Source organism: Cucurbita pepo, unplaced genomic scaffold (genome assembly GCF_002806865.2).
Source record: "Cucurbita pepo subsp. pepo cultivar mu-cu-16 unplaced genomic scaffold, ASM280686v2 Cp4.1_scaffold000373, whole genome shotgun sequence".
Lineage (NCBI taxonomy): Eukaryota > Viridiplantae > Streptophyta > Magnoliopsida > Cucurbitales > Cucurbitaceae > Cucurbita > Cucurbita pepo.
In genome coordinates this window covers 1-13,653 of record NW_019646609.1, presented here as the reverse complement: position 1 = coordinate 13,653, position 13,653 = coordinate 1, and the positions used below count along the sequence as shown (strand labels likewise).

The following is a 13,653-nucleotide window of genomic DNA, read 5'->3' as shown; positions in this document are numbered from 1 at the left end:
CAAACCTTACGAGCTAGATTAAGCCGCTCGGAATTTCAAGTCAATGAGATTTTTTTTGTAAATAATCGAACACAACCTTTACGAGCTAGATTAAGTTGCTCGAGATTTCAGGTCAATGATTTTTTTTTTTTGTTTTTTTGTTAATAATCCAACACAACACAACACAACTCTTACGAGCTAGATTAAGATGCTCGGGCTATAAGGTCAATGGGTTATTATTTTTTTTTTCTTGTTAATAATCCAACACAACCCTTACGAGCTAAACTAAATTGCTCGAGATTTTGTCTTTTTTTTTTCTAGAAAGAGAGGAAAAATGTGATAAAGCACAAACCAATAATTATGTCTTTTGAAATAAAATTGAATTCCTTTTCATTTTTTGGTCACATCAATACATTTTCATTATGGGTTTCTTTGAACCTAAACAAAATTACAAAATTTACACATCTAGAGAGAGAAATGCCTAGAGGGAGAGAGACCCATGTGACATACTTTTCCAACAAATCTATTAGGGTTTTGGATCCCAATGAAAATAATAATTAACTTTTTCCAAAAAGGTCATTTATTTTTTTAATATATGAGGGCTTTCCACCATGGTTTTGTAGGGTATTTGTGTAATTTCACATTGTCAAATCATCATTGCGGTACGTGTTAATCAACATAGGAGACTCGAACCGCTCACATCTACCCCAAGGTAAATTACTGTTTGTTTTATTTGGAGAACGGAAGGATTATAAAGATTCTAACTTTTTTTTTAAACGGTTGAATCTTTCTTTGACTGATTGGTGTGTAATGTTTCGAATTTTCTATATATCTTGGAACAGTCCTAAAACACTCACGGTATTGTTATGGATATGTAAAACATTTCTAGTAGATGCGTTTTAAAATCGTGAGGTTGACGGCGATACGTAATGGGCCGAAGTGGACAATATTTGTTTATAGTAGGCTTGAGCTGTTACAACTGATATTAGAGTGTGATATCCCATATTGGTTGGGGGAGGAGAACAAAACACCCTTTATAAGGGTGTGGAAACCTTTTCCTAACAGACGTGTTTTAAAGCCTTGAGGGGAAGCCCGAAAGGGAAAGCCCAAAGAGGATAATATTTGGTAGCGGTGGACCTGGGTCGTTACAAATGGTATCAGAGCTGAACACCGGACTATGTGCCAACGAGGAGGTTGTTCCCCGAAGGGGAGTAGACACGAGGCGGTGTGTCAGTAAGGGGGGTGGATTTAGCCAGGGTCCCACATCGATTGAAGAAAGGAACGAGTGCCAGCGGGGACGCTGGGCCCTGAAGGGGGGTGAATTTGGCGAGGGTCCCACATCGATTGGAGAAAGAAACGAGTGTCAGCGGGGACGTTACATAAGTCTTGAGGAAAAGTCCGAAAGGGAAAGTCCAAATAGGACAATATCTACTAGCGGTGGGGGTCTGGGCCGTTACATAACTAGTATCAGTGCTAGATATCGAGTGGTGTGCCAGCGAGAACCCTGGTCCCCAAGGAAGTGGATTGTGAAATCTCACATCGGTTTGGAGAGGAAAACGAAACATTTACTATACAGGTGTAGAAACTTCTCTCTAGTATACACGTTTTAAAACTGTGAGATTGACGTTTAACGTTTAGGCTTTTAAATCATATTTAAATCTAAAAGTTATTATTTTCATTTTTAATTATTGTTTTTTAAAGAGGCCCAATAATTCATAATTGTTTTGGCCCAGCTTTGGTTAAAGTGGATTATGGGCCATTGAAATGCATGTTTACATAGAGGAGTAGGGGTATAATGGGAAATTGGCCGTTGCCATTCAAAATTTCAAATTGAATTTAGGTTAAATTAACCAATAATTAAAAAAAAAACACCTAAAATTTCTACTTTATCTCCAAAATACCCCTAAATTTTTAAAGTAGCTTTGTTAGATCGATAAGATATCAACGAACAAAACTAAATTTAAGAGATTGACTCGACCACTATTAGTCTACAAAACCCCGAACTCCTTTAATAGCAAATTAGTATTACAAATAATTAAAACTTGTCGAGAGCGTTCATTCCACGTATAGGTTCTTTTGGTACTTGCTCGGGTTCTGAAACTTAAAACTCAAAACGTATGTTTTTAAAACTATGGTGGCGAACAAACGAATTAAATTAAAAACTTAGATTTCATAATAGAAAATTTGTTTATTTATTTTTAAATTTAACTTAAAATTCAAATACATCTATTTAAATCATAAATATTAAAATTAAAAAAAAATTAAAAAATGTTCGGCCATACTCTTGGAATCCTACTCAGACAGAGTATGAAGAACATTTTTGACTGAGAATGAGATTATATTCCTCGTCCCATCTCACTTAATATAAATATTTTCAATATATATATATATTAAATTAATTTATGATATTTTAATAAAGATTATATAAAAAATAATAATAAATAAATAAATAGGTGGCTCGGAAATTTGAAAATATGGATTTGTTGGGTAACCACCGTTCCTTGAACGTGTCTCCTCCAATGAAAGAGCCCAAAACTGCCAAATCATTCGACGTTTCTTATTCCTTCTGCGATGTTCGAGACTCCATTTCTTTTCCAAGTCTCTCGCGTTGTTTCTTCTCTTTTTCTCTCCTCCTCCTCCTCTCTGGCTGCGAGGAACCCATTTGAAGAATGCATTCATTTGGGTATCGAGCCAACGCTTTGGTGACCTTTGCGGCTACCATACTTGCTATCATTTGTGGTCTGGCTTCGTTTTCTGATACCCTTAAATCGCCTTCACCCACGGCACAAGTTCAGGTCTCTCTTATCTCTTTCTGGGTTTTTGTTTTCTCTCTTCCTTTTCCATCTGTGGCTTGAATTCTCTTGGATTTTGGTTGGTTTTTGATACTCATTTGGTGATTTGATTTGATACACATTAGGTTTTGAGTATCAATTGGTTTCAGAATCAACCTAATGGAAACGATGAGGTATGGTTTCATTGGCTTTTCTCTTTGGGTTTGTGGAAATTTGTGTGAGGAGAGGGATTTTGAGGTTGATTGTGTAGTTGATTTCGTTTTGAGAACGTGCTGAGATTTACCATCTTTTGGAGTTCATGGTTTGTTCTTTGTTGTGATGAATTGGGAGATTCTTGTAGCTGAAAATGATTGAAAATGGCTGGGGAGAAGACCCAATAGGTTAGTGTGAGATCCCACGTCGGTTGGAGAGGGGAAGGAAACATTCCGTATAAGGGTGTGGAAACCTTTCCCTAGTAGACGTCGGTTGGAGAGGGGAAGGAAACCTTCCGTACAAGGGTGTGGAAACCTTTCCCTAGTAGACGCGTTTTAAAACCGCGAGGCTGACGGTGATACGTAATGGGCCAAAGCGGACAACATCTACTAACGGTGGGATTGGGCTGTTACAAATGGTATCAGAGCCAAACAGAAGGCAATGTGTTAACGAGGATGCTAGACCTCAAGGAGGGTGAATTGTGAGGTCCCAGGTTGGTTGGAGAGGGGAACGAATGATTCCTTATAAGGGTGTGGAAACCTCTCCCTAACAGACACTTTTTAAAAATTGTGAGGCTGACGATGATACATAACGGGCCAAAATGGACAAAATCTACTAGTGGTGGGCTTGAGTTGTTACAAATGGTATCAGAGCCAAATAAACATAGGCAGTGTGCCAGCGAAGACTCTAGGCCTCAAAAGATGGTGGATTGTGATATTTCACATGGGTTGGAGGGAGGAACAAAGGATTCCTTATAAGGGTGTGGAAACCTCTCCTTAGCACATGCGTTTTAAAAATCGTGAGACTAACGGTGATACATAACGAGCTAAGGCGGACAATATCTACTAGCAGTGGGCTGTAGCTGTTACAAATGGTATCAGAGCCAAACAGACACCAGGCAATGTGTCAACGAGGACGTTGGGCCTCAAGGAGGGTGGATTGTGAGATCCCACCTTGGTTGGAGAGGGGACGAAACATTCCTTATAAGGGGGTAGAAACCTCTCCCTAACAGACGTGTCTTAAAAACCGTGAGGCTAACGACTATACGTAACAAGCCAAAGCGAACAATATCTACTAACAGTGGGTTTAGACCCTTAAAAAGGGCCTCCTTCAGTTCTTCACAGCACTTTTTTCAACCAATGTGCTTAATAACTCGCTATAACCAAAGAAAAGTAGTCAATATTTGTTGTTGATAAGGGTAAATGAGATTCTTTGCTAGAGCAGCTAATGAGCTTAGAATGTGCCTTCTTGTTGCAGGTTAGCATGACTTTAAACATATCAGCAGACTTGCAGTCATTATTTACATGGAATACAAAGCAGGTACAGTGGCAACCTATTATTCTCCTCTTTCTTTCTTGTGTTCTCAGTCCTTAGCGGTCTGGTTGGTTAACTATGATTAGGCTCCTCAACTCTAGCAAAGACTTAACTCATAAAGTACCCTAACGTTCACGCCAAACGCTAAGCCATTCTCTCTGACTCTATTACTACTAAGTCATTCTCCCCCATTTCTCATACTTCTTTGTTTAGCTTGAAGTTAATAGTGTTTTAAGGAGCAATTAGATTAGATGACGATGTTCTTTCTCCAATTTCGCTCGCTTGGAATCAGGTTTAAATTCTAGGCCCTCCTCCCTTTCTCGTTTACTGAGCGAGGAAATGAACCTCTACGACAAATATATGATAAGGTAACACCTAAAAGGGACAGTCACCATGTAGAGAGCAACTGAAAGAGTTGTATTTTCCTCCATCTTTCTTTCCCATTTTGAGGATTGAAATTTCTTGTGTTGTGTCCGTGCCTAGTTAGATCCTAATTCGGCTACCTCTCCCCAAGGCCGAACACATTTTGCATAGGGTGATCACTGATCATTGGTGGCTTCTTGCCTTCATTTGTGCAACAGGTTTTTGTGTTTCTAGCTGCTGAATATGAAACCCCAAAGAACTCCTTGAATCAGGTCTGTCTCTATTTCCTATTACAATATGTTCCTAACCTGCTTTTGAGTTTCGTCTCTTTCAGCAACCTCGACGTGACCTTCTAAATTTCCGGAATTTCATTTACAGATATCACTCTGGGACAGTATCATACCCTCCAAAGATAGCGCCAAGTTTCGAATCCATACTTCAAACAAGTATCGGTTCGTCGATCAGGTTCGCACCTCCGATCCTTTAGCACAACTTTGCCAACCAATCTATGATGATTATAAGCTTTATCCTAGAGTGACAAAGTTGTATTTCTCCTTATGCAGGGGAGCAATCTAAGAGGTAAAGAGTTTAACTTAACACTGCACTGGCATGTCATGCCAAAGACAGGGAAGATGTTTGCAAACAAATTGGTCATGTCTGGATACCGCTTGCCACAAGAATATAGATGAGCAAACTTCTCCATTGATATGTAATTTCTGAACTAAGTTTAACACAGGCTTTAGCATCAGCTTACTCAACAACATTAAAGAACACTGAACATTTTACTCAACAACATTAAAGAACACTGAACATTTTCCAAGCCATGAGTTCATCAGAAAAAGAGTTAAATTTAGCGTAATCAAATGTCCATTGACCTTTGTTCATTAATGCTGTTCTAATCTTCGAATGCCTATGTTTAAGCTAATGAAGCAGCTCATATTGGCTCAATGATCTCTACGAAGTCTAGACAAGAAAGGGGTGATGCTATGTAAAGTACATTCTATGGAGATTGAGAATTGGATCTATTTTATTATCCATTGAATCAAAGGGAGGAAGGTAAATTACCAATATTCATGGCTGAAATTCTTTCATCACAGCTCCTTCAAGAATCCCATCGATGCCAAAGTTAACTAAGAATTGTTGAGGATCAACGGGGCCAGGTAGCTGAAATGAGAGTGAAAACTCTCCTGGTGGGCACAGGTTGTGGGTTACCATTTCAAACACTTGAGAATGCTTTTTCACTGTTCTTTCACCTGTTGTTGTAACTCCTTGTATCACTACTCTGCCATCCTTTTCAACTTCACAGTTAAATTCCTCTGAATCACAATGAATCAAAAGTCTTGTCAATTTATGACAGAAAAGAACGGAAGAAAAAAGGATTGAAGTTGTAAAATTTGATTTAAAACGATCTCAGTTACGTCCTTGAAGTTGACAGCTAGATCGACTAAAGTGATATTCATCCCATCTATCAACCAAAAACGAAACATTGTCTCTATCATTTATCAGACATATCATGTCAAACATATTATCTAATAGACGTTTCATATCAACATTTTACTAACAATGTTAATAAAAGAAATAATTCAAAATTGAAAGAAGTCAACATAGCTAAGTGGTAATTAACATCTACTCCTTCCCTTGAGGTTGGAGGCTTAAATCCCGACATGCCACACCGCATTTGTGGGTACTAAATAAAATAAATGAATGAAAAACAATGATCGAAGTAAATATTATCAACAAGATTCATATATAGAGAGGAAGAAATGGTTCATGCATCAATTTCCTCAAAACCAATTTTTTCCCCCCTAAGATGTGAAAACCTTAACCAAATCAAGAAGTAAGAAAATAAGAAAATGTATTTTCAAACGGTAGAATCATGTAACGCGCTAGCAGATATTGTCTTCTTTGAGTTTTTCCTTTTGAGCTTTTTTTCAAGGTTCTAAACCACGTCCACTGGAGAGAGGTTTCACATCCTTATAAGGAATGCTTCGTTTCCTCTCCAACCAACGTGGGATGTCACAAATCAACTTTCAAAGTAACTTCCAAAAGATATGTTCAAACAGGACTCATGGATGGGTAATGATGGATACTCTTGTAAGATAAACTGAGCAGATGCAGTAGTTATATAAGAAGATTCAGAGCATCAAAAGAAACTTACTTCCATCTCTTTTAACGCCAGGAAGCGACACACGAAACAAGTACGAGTCTTCACATTCCCCAATGTCCATCAATCCAATTATCGGTCCAACGTGCCCCATTGCTGCAGTTCCAGTCAATGCAAATCCTGTATCGTTAGCAGCTATGAGACTCGCCCAATCTTCTTCACATGGTTGTCTGGGAAGAAATAGCATTGCTGGACCAAATTTCTTCTCCTCAAGATTACAGTCATATTTAGTTTGAGGAGGTGTCAAGCTACCATTATATGAACCACTACGAACAGAGTCATATTGCAACTCATCTTTAAGAGGAGAGAACTCTTTATTTGATGTATTATGATTATCTGTAGATTCAACATTGGGCGGGACCTTACGAACCGAAAAATTGTGCGACCTTGCTGCGTCTCTATCCAAAAGGAAGTCATTGAGCCCTGTTAGCCTCTTGAACCTTTCAACATCCTCAGAGTTGAGATAGCTGACATCTGGGTTATGGATAAATGAAAGGTTCTCGATAAACCTATACCAGTTCTTGGACCGAGAATGGGGATGGAGTTCGGGTGGAAACAGATCAGGAAACTGAGGAAAACTAATATCTCGTCCTTGCGCAGGGAACTTCCCTTGGAAGAACTGGTGCAGTAAAGACGTTTTCATAATAAGAGATTCATCAGCCTTCCTCAAAACATAATAAAAGATGCGCTCTACTTCCACCACCTTTATTTGAGATCCAGCAAGTTGATCAGAAGTATAGGGAGGCAATGCCGCAGCAAGCCTCTGCAGAACTGACTTCAATGGCCTTTCACCTTTGAGGTCAGGCCCAAAGTAGATACCAGCGATTAAATACAAGAGAAAATGTTGGTCACCATCTGGTGTTTTAGTTGGCATAACAGTTAAGGGAGATTTTGAATCCTGGGGAAAGCTACCATCCATTGCAGTAGCAGACGCCAAATAGAACCTACAACAAGAAGAAGTTGCAAATTGAAATAACAGGTAAAAACAAGATAAATTGCAATCATCTGGAAAGAATGCCCCTTTTATGTCCCTCCCTTCCCACATCCTCATATGCATGGATCCATACTAATATACAGTAAAGGGCTAACCAAAAATCCACCCACCTTCTTGTTCTAAGCCTAGAACATGAATTTGATTCTAATATCAATGGAGGGTCAAAAGACGGGTGAAAGACTAGACAACTTCAATAAAACCGACGAGCGCTTGCATATGAGGGGGGAAAGCCTTTTTATCGTATTGGATATCCAGAGTTATCATTGTTAAATCAAGTACTATATCGAGCGAATATATGGATTTGACTGGCAGAAGTAAGCAGCTATCCAATAACTTTCCAGGATCTAGAAACATTAGAGAAGACATCACCATGTTGTTGAGGATGGTTGGGCGGGAGTCCAATATAGACTAATTAAGGAGATGATCATGGGGTTATAAATAAAGAATACATCTCCATTAGTATGAGGTCTTTTGGGAAAGCCAAAAACAAAGTCATGAGAGCTTATGCTCAAAGTAGATAATATCATACCATTGTGGAAGTTCATAATTCCAAACATGGTATCAGAGTCGTGCCCTTAACTTAGCCATGTCAATAAAATCCTCAAATGTCAAACAAAAAAGTTGTAAGCCTCAAAGGTGTAGTAAAAAAGTGATTTAAGTGTCGAACAAAGGATGGGAGTCGAGCCTCAATTAAGGGGAGGTTGTTCGAGGGCTCCATAGGCCTTAGGGGAGGCTCTATGGTGGACTTTGTTCGAGGGGAGGATTGTTGGGCGGGAGTCCCACATCAACTAATGAATGGGATGATCATGGCTTTATAAGGAATACATCTCAATTGGTACGAGGCCTTTTGGGAAAAGCAAATGCAAAGCCATGAGAGCTTATGGTCGAAGTGGACAATATCATACCATTATGGAGGTTCGTGATTCCTAGCACATGACAACCACCCTTTTACAATTACACAGATTTGTATTAACCCTTCCCTCATTTATTGACACTCCCACCCCCAAATTTTCTAGGAACTAATACTCAAACACTTTTGCTACACGAACATGAATATAGCTTAATGGTTAAGTCATGAACTCCTTTCGAGTCCAAAGGTTCAAATTATCATCCCCGTATAAACTAAAATAAAATGATTACAGATCTGTTTTAACCACAAAGGCCATAGTAAACCTAGATAATAGAAAGTTCATGATTCATCTGTCATTACATAATTCAAACAGCCACGATTTAGGTGTTACGGCCTGACTCCCATTCAATAAACTGCAATCAAATTACTCTCCTTACGATCTTACCAATCACTAGCAGTACATCAATTCTAAAATTAAACCTATACCAAGCTAAAAGTATAATTTGTATCAAAATTCATCCATACCAACGGCTTTCTTCCTTTCTTGGACAAAGAAAAGAGAAGTGGCTCCAAAACAATAGTGTGAGATCTCAAATCAATTGGAGAGGGGAGCAAAGCATTCCTTATAACGGTGTAAAAACCTCTCCCTAACATACGCGTTTTAAAACCTTGAGGGGAAGCCCTGAAGGGAAAGTTCAAAGAGGACAATATCGGCTAGCGGTGGGTTTGGTCTTATAAGGGTGTGGAAGCCTCTCCTTAGTAGACACGTTCTAAAATCTTAAGCGGTGGGTTTGGACTTATAAGGGTGTGGAAACCTCTCCCTAGTAGACCATCTTCCTACTAGACGCGTTTTAAAACCTTGAACGGTGGTTTGGCCTTATAAGGGTGTGGAAACCTCTCCCTAGTAGACGCGTTTTAAAACCTTGAATGGTAGGTTTGGCCTTATAAGGGTGTGGAAACTTCTCCCTAGTGGACCATCTACCTAGTAGACGCATTTTAAAACCTTGAACGGTGGGTTCGGCCTTATAAGGGTGTGGAAACCTCTCCCTAGTAGACCATCTCCCTAGTAGATGCGTTTTAAAACCTTGAATGGTAGGTTTGGCCTTATAAGGGTGTGGAAACTTCTCCCTAGTGGACCATCTACCTAGTAGACGCATTTTAAAACCTTGAACGGTGGGTTCGGCCTTATAAGGGTGTGGAAACCTCTCCCTAGTAGACCATCTCCCTAGTAGATGCGTTTTAAAACCTTGAATGGTAGGTTTGGCCTTATAAGGGTGTGGAACCTCTCCCTAGTGGACCATCTCCCTAGTAGACGCATTTTAAAACCTTGAACGGTAGGTTTGGCCTTATAAGGGTGTGGTAACCTCTCCCCAGTAGACGCGTTTTAAAACCTTGAGGAGAAGCCTAGAAGGGAAAGCTAAAAGAGAACAACATATGCTAGCAGTGGGCTTGAGCTCCCACTGTTACAAATATTTTCGAGATGCAGGCAATTAATCTAATACAGCCATTCATAGACTTGCCGATTGAAAATGTGGAGATGATACAATTTGGCCCTAATGTTAAACTAAGAACACACAGTGTTTTTCCAAAACCCAGCAAACAAACATGGCTCACAATAATCCAAAATGGGCTCAGCTCATCCACAAATCTAAACTACTTCCTATCCAATTATCAAGCCAGTGTCATTTGAATTCAACAATACAATCATAGCTAAGATATTCGCAAGTTCAAAGACGAATGAGGGCATTCATTAGGTTCCATTCAAATTCCGCCAAACCTTACCTGATTGGAAGGAATCAAGACATGAGATAGCTTAAGCAGGCATTTCGAGGTCAGCAGATCGAAACACAGGCGCAATCAGTGCCAGATCATAAAAATCCCCAAAAACTCGGAATTACCATCGATTCCAAGGCAAGACTCAAGAACAGAGCATCCGTATCAAAACCTACGGAGAAATGGTTGAGGTTGCATCAAACAAACAATAATAGAGCCGCACAATCGAGCAGTAAAAGATCGAAAGAAAACTTACAGACGAAATGTTGAAGAAAAGTTCAAGAGTCCACCGGTGAGGAATCTTTCGATTAACAAACCACCGATTTTTCGTTACTAGATTTTGGCTACAATCAATCAATTAAACACTAAATAACTCACACATCAAACCCATTTCACAATTTCACCTAAATTATCTCACTTCTTCCTTGTCTTCTCTTTTCTCTTTTATTTATTATGTTCTTTTTCTTCTCTCTCCTCTCTCATCTCACCATATAGCTTGAGAGCATCTTCAATACTATAATGATTGTTTTACAATTAGTTCAATTGGTCTAACAAGACTACATTTGAAGTTTAATGACGTTCACAGTTTTAAAATGCGTTTCCTAGAGAGATGAGGTTTTCATACCCTTATGTGGGGCCCAACATCTACGAGGGAGAGGAGGTGTCCACACTCTTATGGGGCCAGCGTTTACTAGGGAGAGGAGGTTTCCACACTCTTATGGGAGGACATTAGTGAGAGGAGGTGTCCACACTCTTATGGGGCAAGCGTCTACTAGGGAGAGGAGATGTTCACTCTTATGGGGTCAGCGTCTACTAGGAAGAGGAGGTTTCTACACCTTTATGGGAGGGCCAACGTCTACTAGGGAGAGGAAGTGTCCACACTCTTATGGAGGCCAGTGTCTACTAGGGAAAGGAGGTTTTCACATCCTTATGGGAGGGTTAGCGTCTATTAGGGACAGATGTGTCCACACCCTTATGGGGGCCAGCATCTGCTAGGGAGAGGAGGTTTCCACATCTTTATGGGAGGGCCAGCGTCTACGAGGGAGAGGAGGTTTCCATACCCTTATGGGACCAGCATCTACTAGGGAGAGGAGGTCTTCGCACCCTTATGGGAGTGCCAACGTTTACTAGGGAGAGGAGGTGTCCACACTCTTCTTATGGGGTCCGCCTTTACTAGGGAGAGGAGAGGAAGTTTCCACACCCTTATGAGAGGGTCAGTGTCTACTAGGGAGAGGAGGTGTCCACATCCTTATGGGAGGGCCAGCGTCCACTAGGGAAATGAGGTGTCCACATCCTTATGGGAGGACCAACGTCTACTAGGGAGAGGAGGTGTCCACACCTTATGGGGGCCAGCGTCTATTAGGGAGGGGAGGTTTCCACATTCTTATGGGAGGGCCGACGTCTACTAGGGAGAGGAGATGTCCACAACCTTATGGGAGCCAGAGTCTGCTAGGGAGAGGAGGTTTCCACATCATTATGGGAGGGTCAGTGTCTACTAAGGAGAGGAGGTGTCCACACCCTTATGGGGGCCAGCGTCTACTAGAGAGGGGAGGTTTCCACATCCTTATGGAAGGGCCAACGTCTATAGGGAGAGGAGATGTCCACATTATTATGGGGCCAGCGTCTAGTAGGGAGAGGAGGTGTCCACACCCTTACGGAGGCCAGCGTCTACTAGGGAAAGGAGGTNCCAGCGTCTACGAGGGAGAGGAGGTTTCCATACCCTTATGGGACCAGCATCTACTAGGGAGAGGAGGTCTTCGCACCCTTATGGGAGTGCCAACGTTTACTAGGGAGAGGAGGTGTCCACACTCTTCTTATGGGGTCCGCCTTTACTAGGGAGAGGAGAGGAAGTTTCCACACCCTTATGAGAGGGTCAGTGTCTACTAGGGAGAGGAGGTGTCCACATCCTTATGGGAGGGCCAGCGTCCACTAGGGAAATGAGGTGTCCACATCCTTATGGGAGGACCAACGTCTACTAGGGAGAGGAGGTGTCCACACCTTATGGGGGCCAGCGTCTATTAGGGAGGGGAGGTTTCCACATTCTTATGGGAGGGCCGACGTCTACTAGGGAGAGGAGATGTCCACAACCTTATGGGAGCCAGAGTCTGCTAGGGAGAGGAGGTTTCCACATCATTATGGGAGGGTCAGTGTCTACTAAGGAGAGGAGGTGTCCACACCCTTATGGGGGCCAGCGTCTACTAGAGAGGGGAGGTTTCCACATCCTTATGGAAGGGCCAACGTCTATAGGGAGAGGAGATGTCCACATTATTATGGGGCCAGCGTCTAGTAGGGAGAGGAGGTGTCCACACCCTTACGGAGGCCAGCGTCTACTAGGGAAAGGAGGTTTCCACATCCTTATGGGAGGGTCAGCGGGAGAGGAGGTTTCCACATCCTTATGGGACCAGCATCTACTAGGGAGAGGAGGTCTCCGCACCCTTATGGGAGGGACAACGTTTACTAGGGAGAGGAGGTGTCCACACTCTTCTGATGGGGCCAACCTCTACTAGGGAGAGGAGAGGAAGTTTCCACACCCTTATGAGAGGGCCAGTGTCTACTAGGGAGAAGAGGTGTCCACACTCTTATGGGGCTAGCGTCTACTAGGGAGAGGAGGTGTCCACACCCTTATGGGAGCCAGAGTAGGCTAGGGAGAGGATGTTTCCACATCCTTATGGGAGGGTTAGCGTCTACTAGGGAGAGGAGGTGTCCACACCCTTATGGGGTCGGTGTCGACTAGGAAGACGAGATTCCCACATCCTTATGGGAGGGCCAGCATCTATTAGGGAGAGAAGGTTTCCACACCCTTATGGAGGTCGAGAGGAGGTTTTCACGTTCTTATGGGAGGGTCAACGTCTACTAGAGAGAGAAGATTTTCCACACCCTTACGAGAGCCCAACATCCTTGGGCTCTGATCTCATTTGTAATAGCTCAAAACCCACTACTAGTAGATATTATCCACTTTGGCCCGCTACGTATCGTCGTCAGCCTCGTAATTTAAAAACACGTCTACTAAGGAAAGATTTTCATTATAAGGAATGCTTCGTTCTCCTCTCTAACCGATTTGAGATTTCACACATACACGTCCTATTATGTAATCATACCCCACAGTGCGATTGTAGTATGCACTCGTATTCACCCGATTTTAATTTGTTTTAGTTCAATAACCACATAAAACTCAATAATCTTTAAACTTTTAATGTTTATATAAATTCAACTCCCACATAAAACTCATGAA

At 41.5% G+C, this 13,653-nt stretch overlaps 2 protein-coding genes across 5 annotated transcripts; one reads left to right on the top strand and one right to left on the bottom strand.

Moving 5' to 3' along the window:
• The first annotated feature begins 2,538 nt into the window (after nt 1-2,538).
• On the top strand, nt 2,539-5,638 carry LOC111785123 (signal peptidase complex subunit 3B-like). 3 transcript variants are annotated; one of them, XM_023665590.1, is made up of 7 exons: nt 2,539-2,774; nt 2,897-2,944; nt 4,221-4,283; nt 4,859-4,912; nt 5,019-5,105; nt 5,204-5,349; nt 5,562-5,638. In XM_023665590.1, exons 1-6 carry the CDS (start codon nt 2,649-2,651, stop codon nt 5,327-5,329), a joined length of 504 nt encoding a protein of 167 aa, XP_023521358.1. In that variant the 5' UTR covers nt 2,539-2,648; the 3' UTR covers nt 5,330-5,349; nt 5,562-5,638. The 3 variants fall into 3 exon arrangements, 2 of the variants coding, with proteins under 2 accessions (XP_023521358.1, XP_023521357.1); XR_002813621.1 differs by lacking the exon at nt 5,562-5,638 and adding an exon at nt 5,435-5,528 and having other exon boundaries at nt 2,540-2,774; nt 5,204-5,402; XM_023665589.1 differs by lacking the exon at nt 5,562-5,638 and having other exon boundaries at nt 2,540-2,774; nt 5,204-5,528.
• LOC111785122 (increased DNA methylation 2-like) lies at nt 5,472-10,783 on the bottom strand. Of its 2 annotated transcripts, none has more exons than XM_023665587.1 (4): nt 10,678-10,783; nt 10,431-10,593; nt 6,799-7,748; nt 5,472-5,956 (listed from the first exon to the last, which is right to left on the bottom strand). In XM_023665587.1, the coding sequence occupies exons 3-4, from the start codon at nt 7,721-7,723 to the stop codon at nt 5,712-5,714; spliced, it is 1,170 nt and encodes a 389-aa protein (XP_023521355.1). In that variant the 5' UTR covers nt 7,724-7,748; nt 10,431-10,593; nt 10,678-10,783; the 3' UTR covers nt 5,472-5,711. The 2 variants fall into 2 exon arrangements, with proteins under 2 accessions (XP_023521355.1, XP_023521356.1); XM_023665588.1 differs by having other exon boundaries at nt 6,805-7,748.
• Between the last annotated feature and the right edge of the window lie 2,870 nt (nt 10,784-13,653).

Excerpts from the sequence above, each read along its gene's own strand:
- LOC111785123 (XM_023665590.1), top strand. The coding sequence starts at position 2,649 with ATGCATTCATTTGGGTATCGAGCCAACGCTTTGGTGACCTTTGCGGCT. Across the intron at positions 4,284-4,858 it reads TTACATGGAATACAAAGCAG|GTTTTTGTGTTTCTAGCTGC; the intron begins GTACAGTGGCAA and ends TTTGTGCAACAG. Across the intron at positions 5,106-5,203 it reads AGTATCGGTTCGTCGATCAG|GGGAGCAATCTAAGAGGTAA; the intron begins GTTCGCACCTCC and ends CTCCTTATGCAG.
- LOC111785122 (XM_023665587.1), bottom strand. The coding sequence starts at position 7,723 with ATGGATGGTAGCTTTCCCCAGGATTCAAAATCTCCCTTAACTGTTATG. Across the intron at positions 5,957-6,798 it reads TGGCGTTAAAAGAGATGGAA|AGGAATTTAACTGTGAAGTT; the intron begins GTAAGTTTCTTT and ends ATTGTGATTCAG.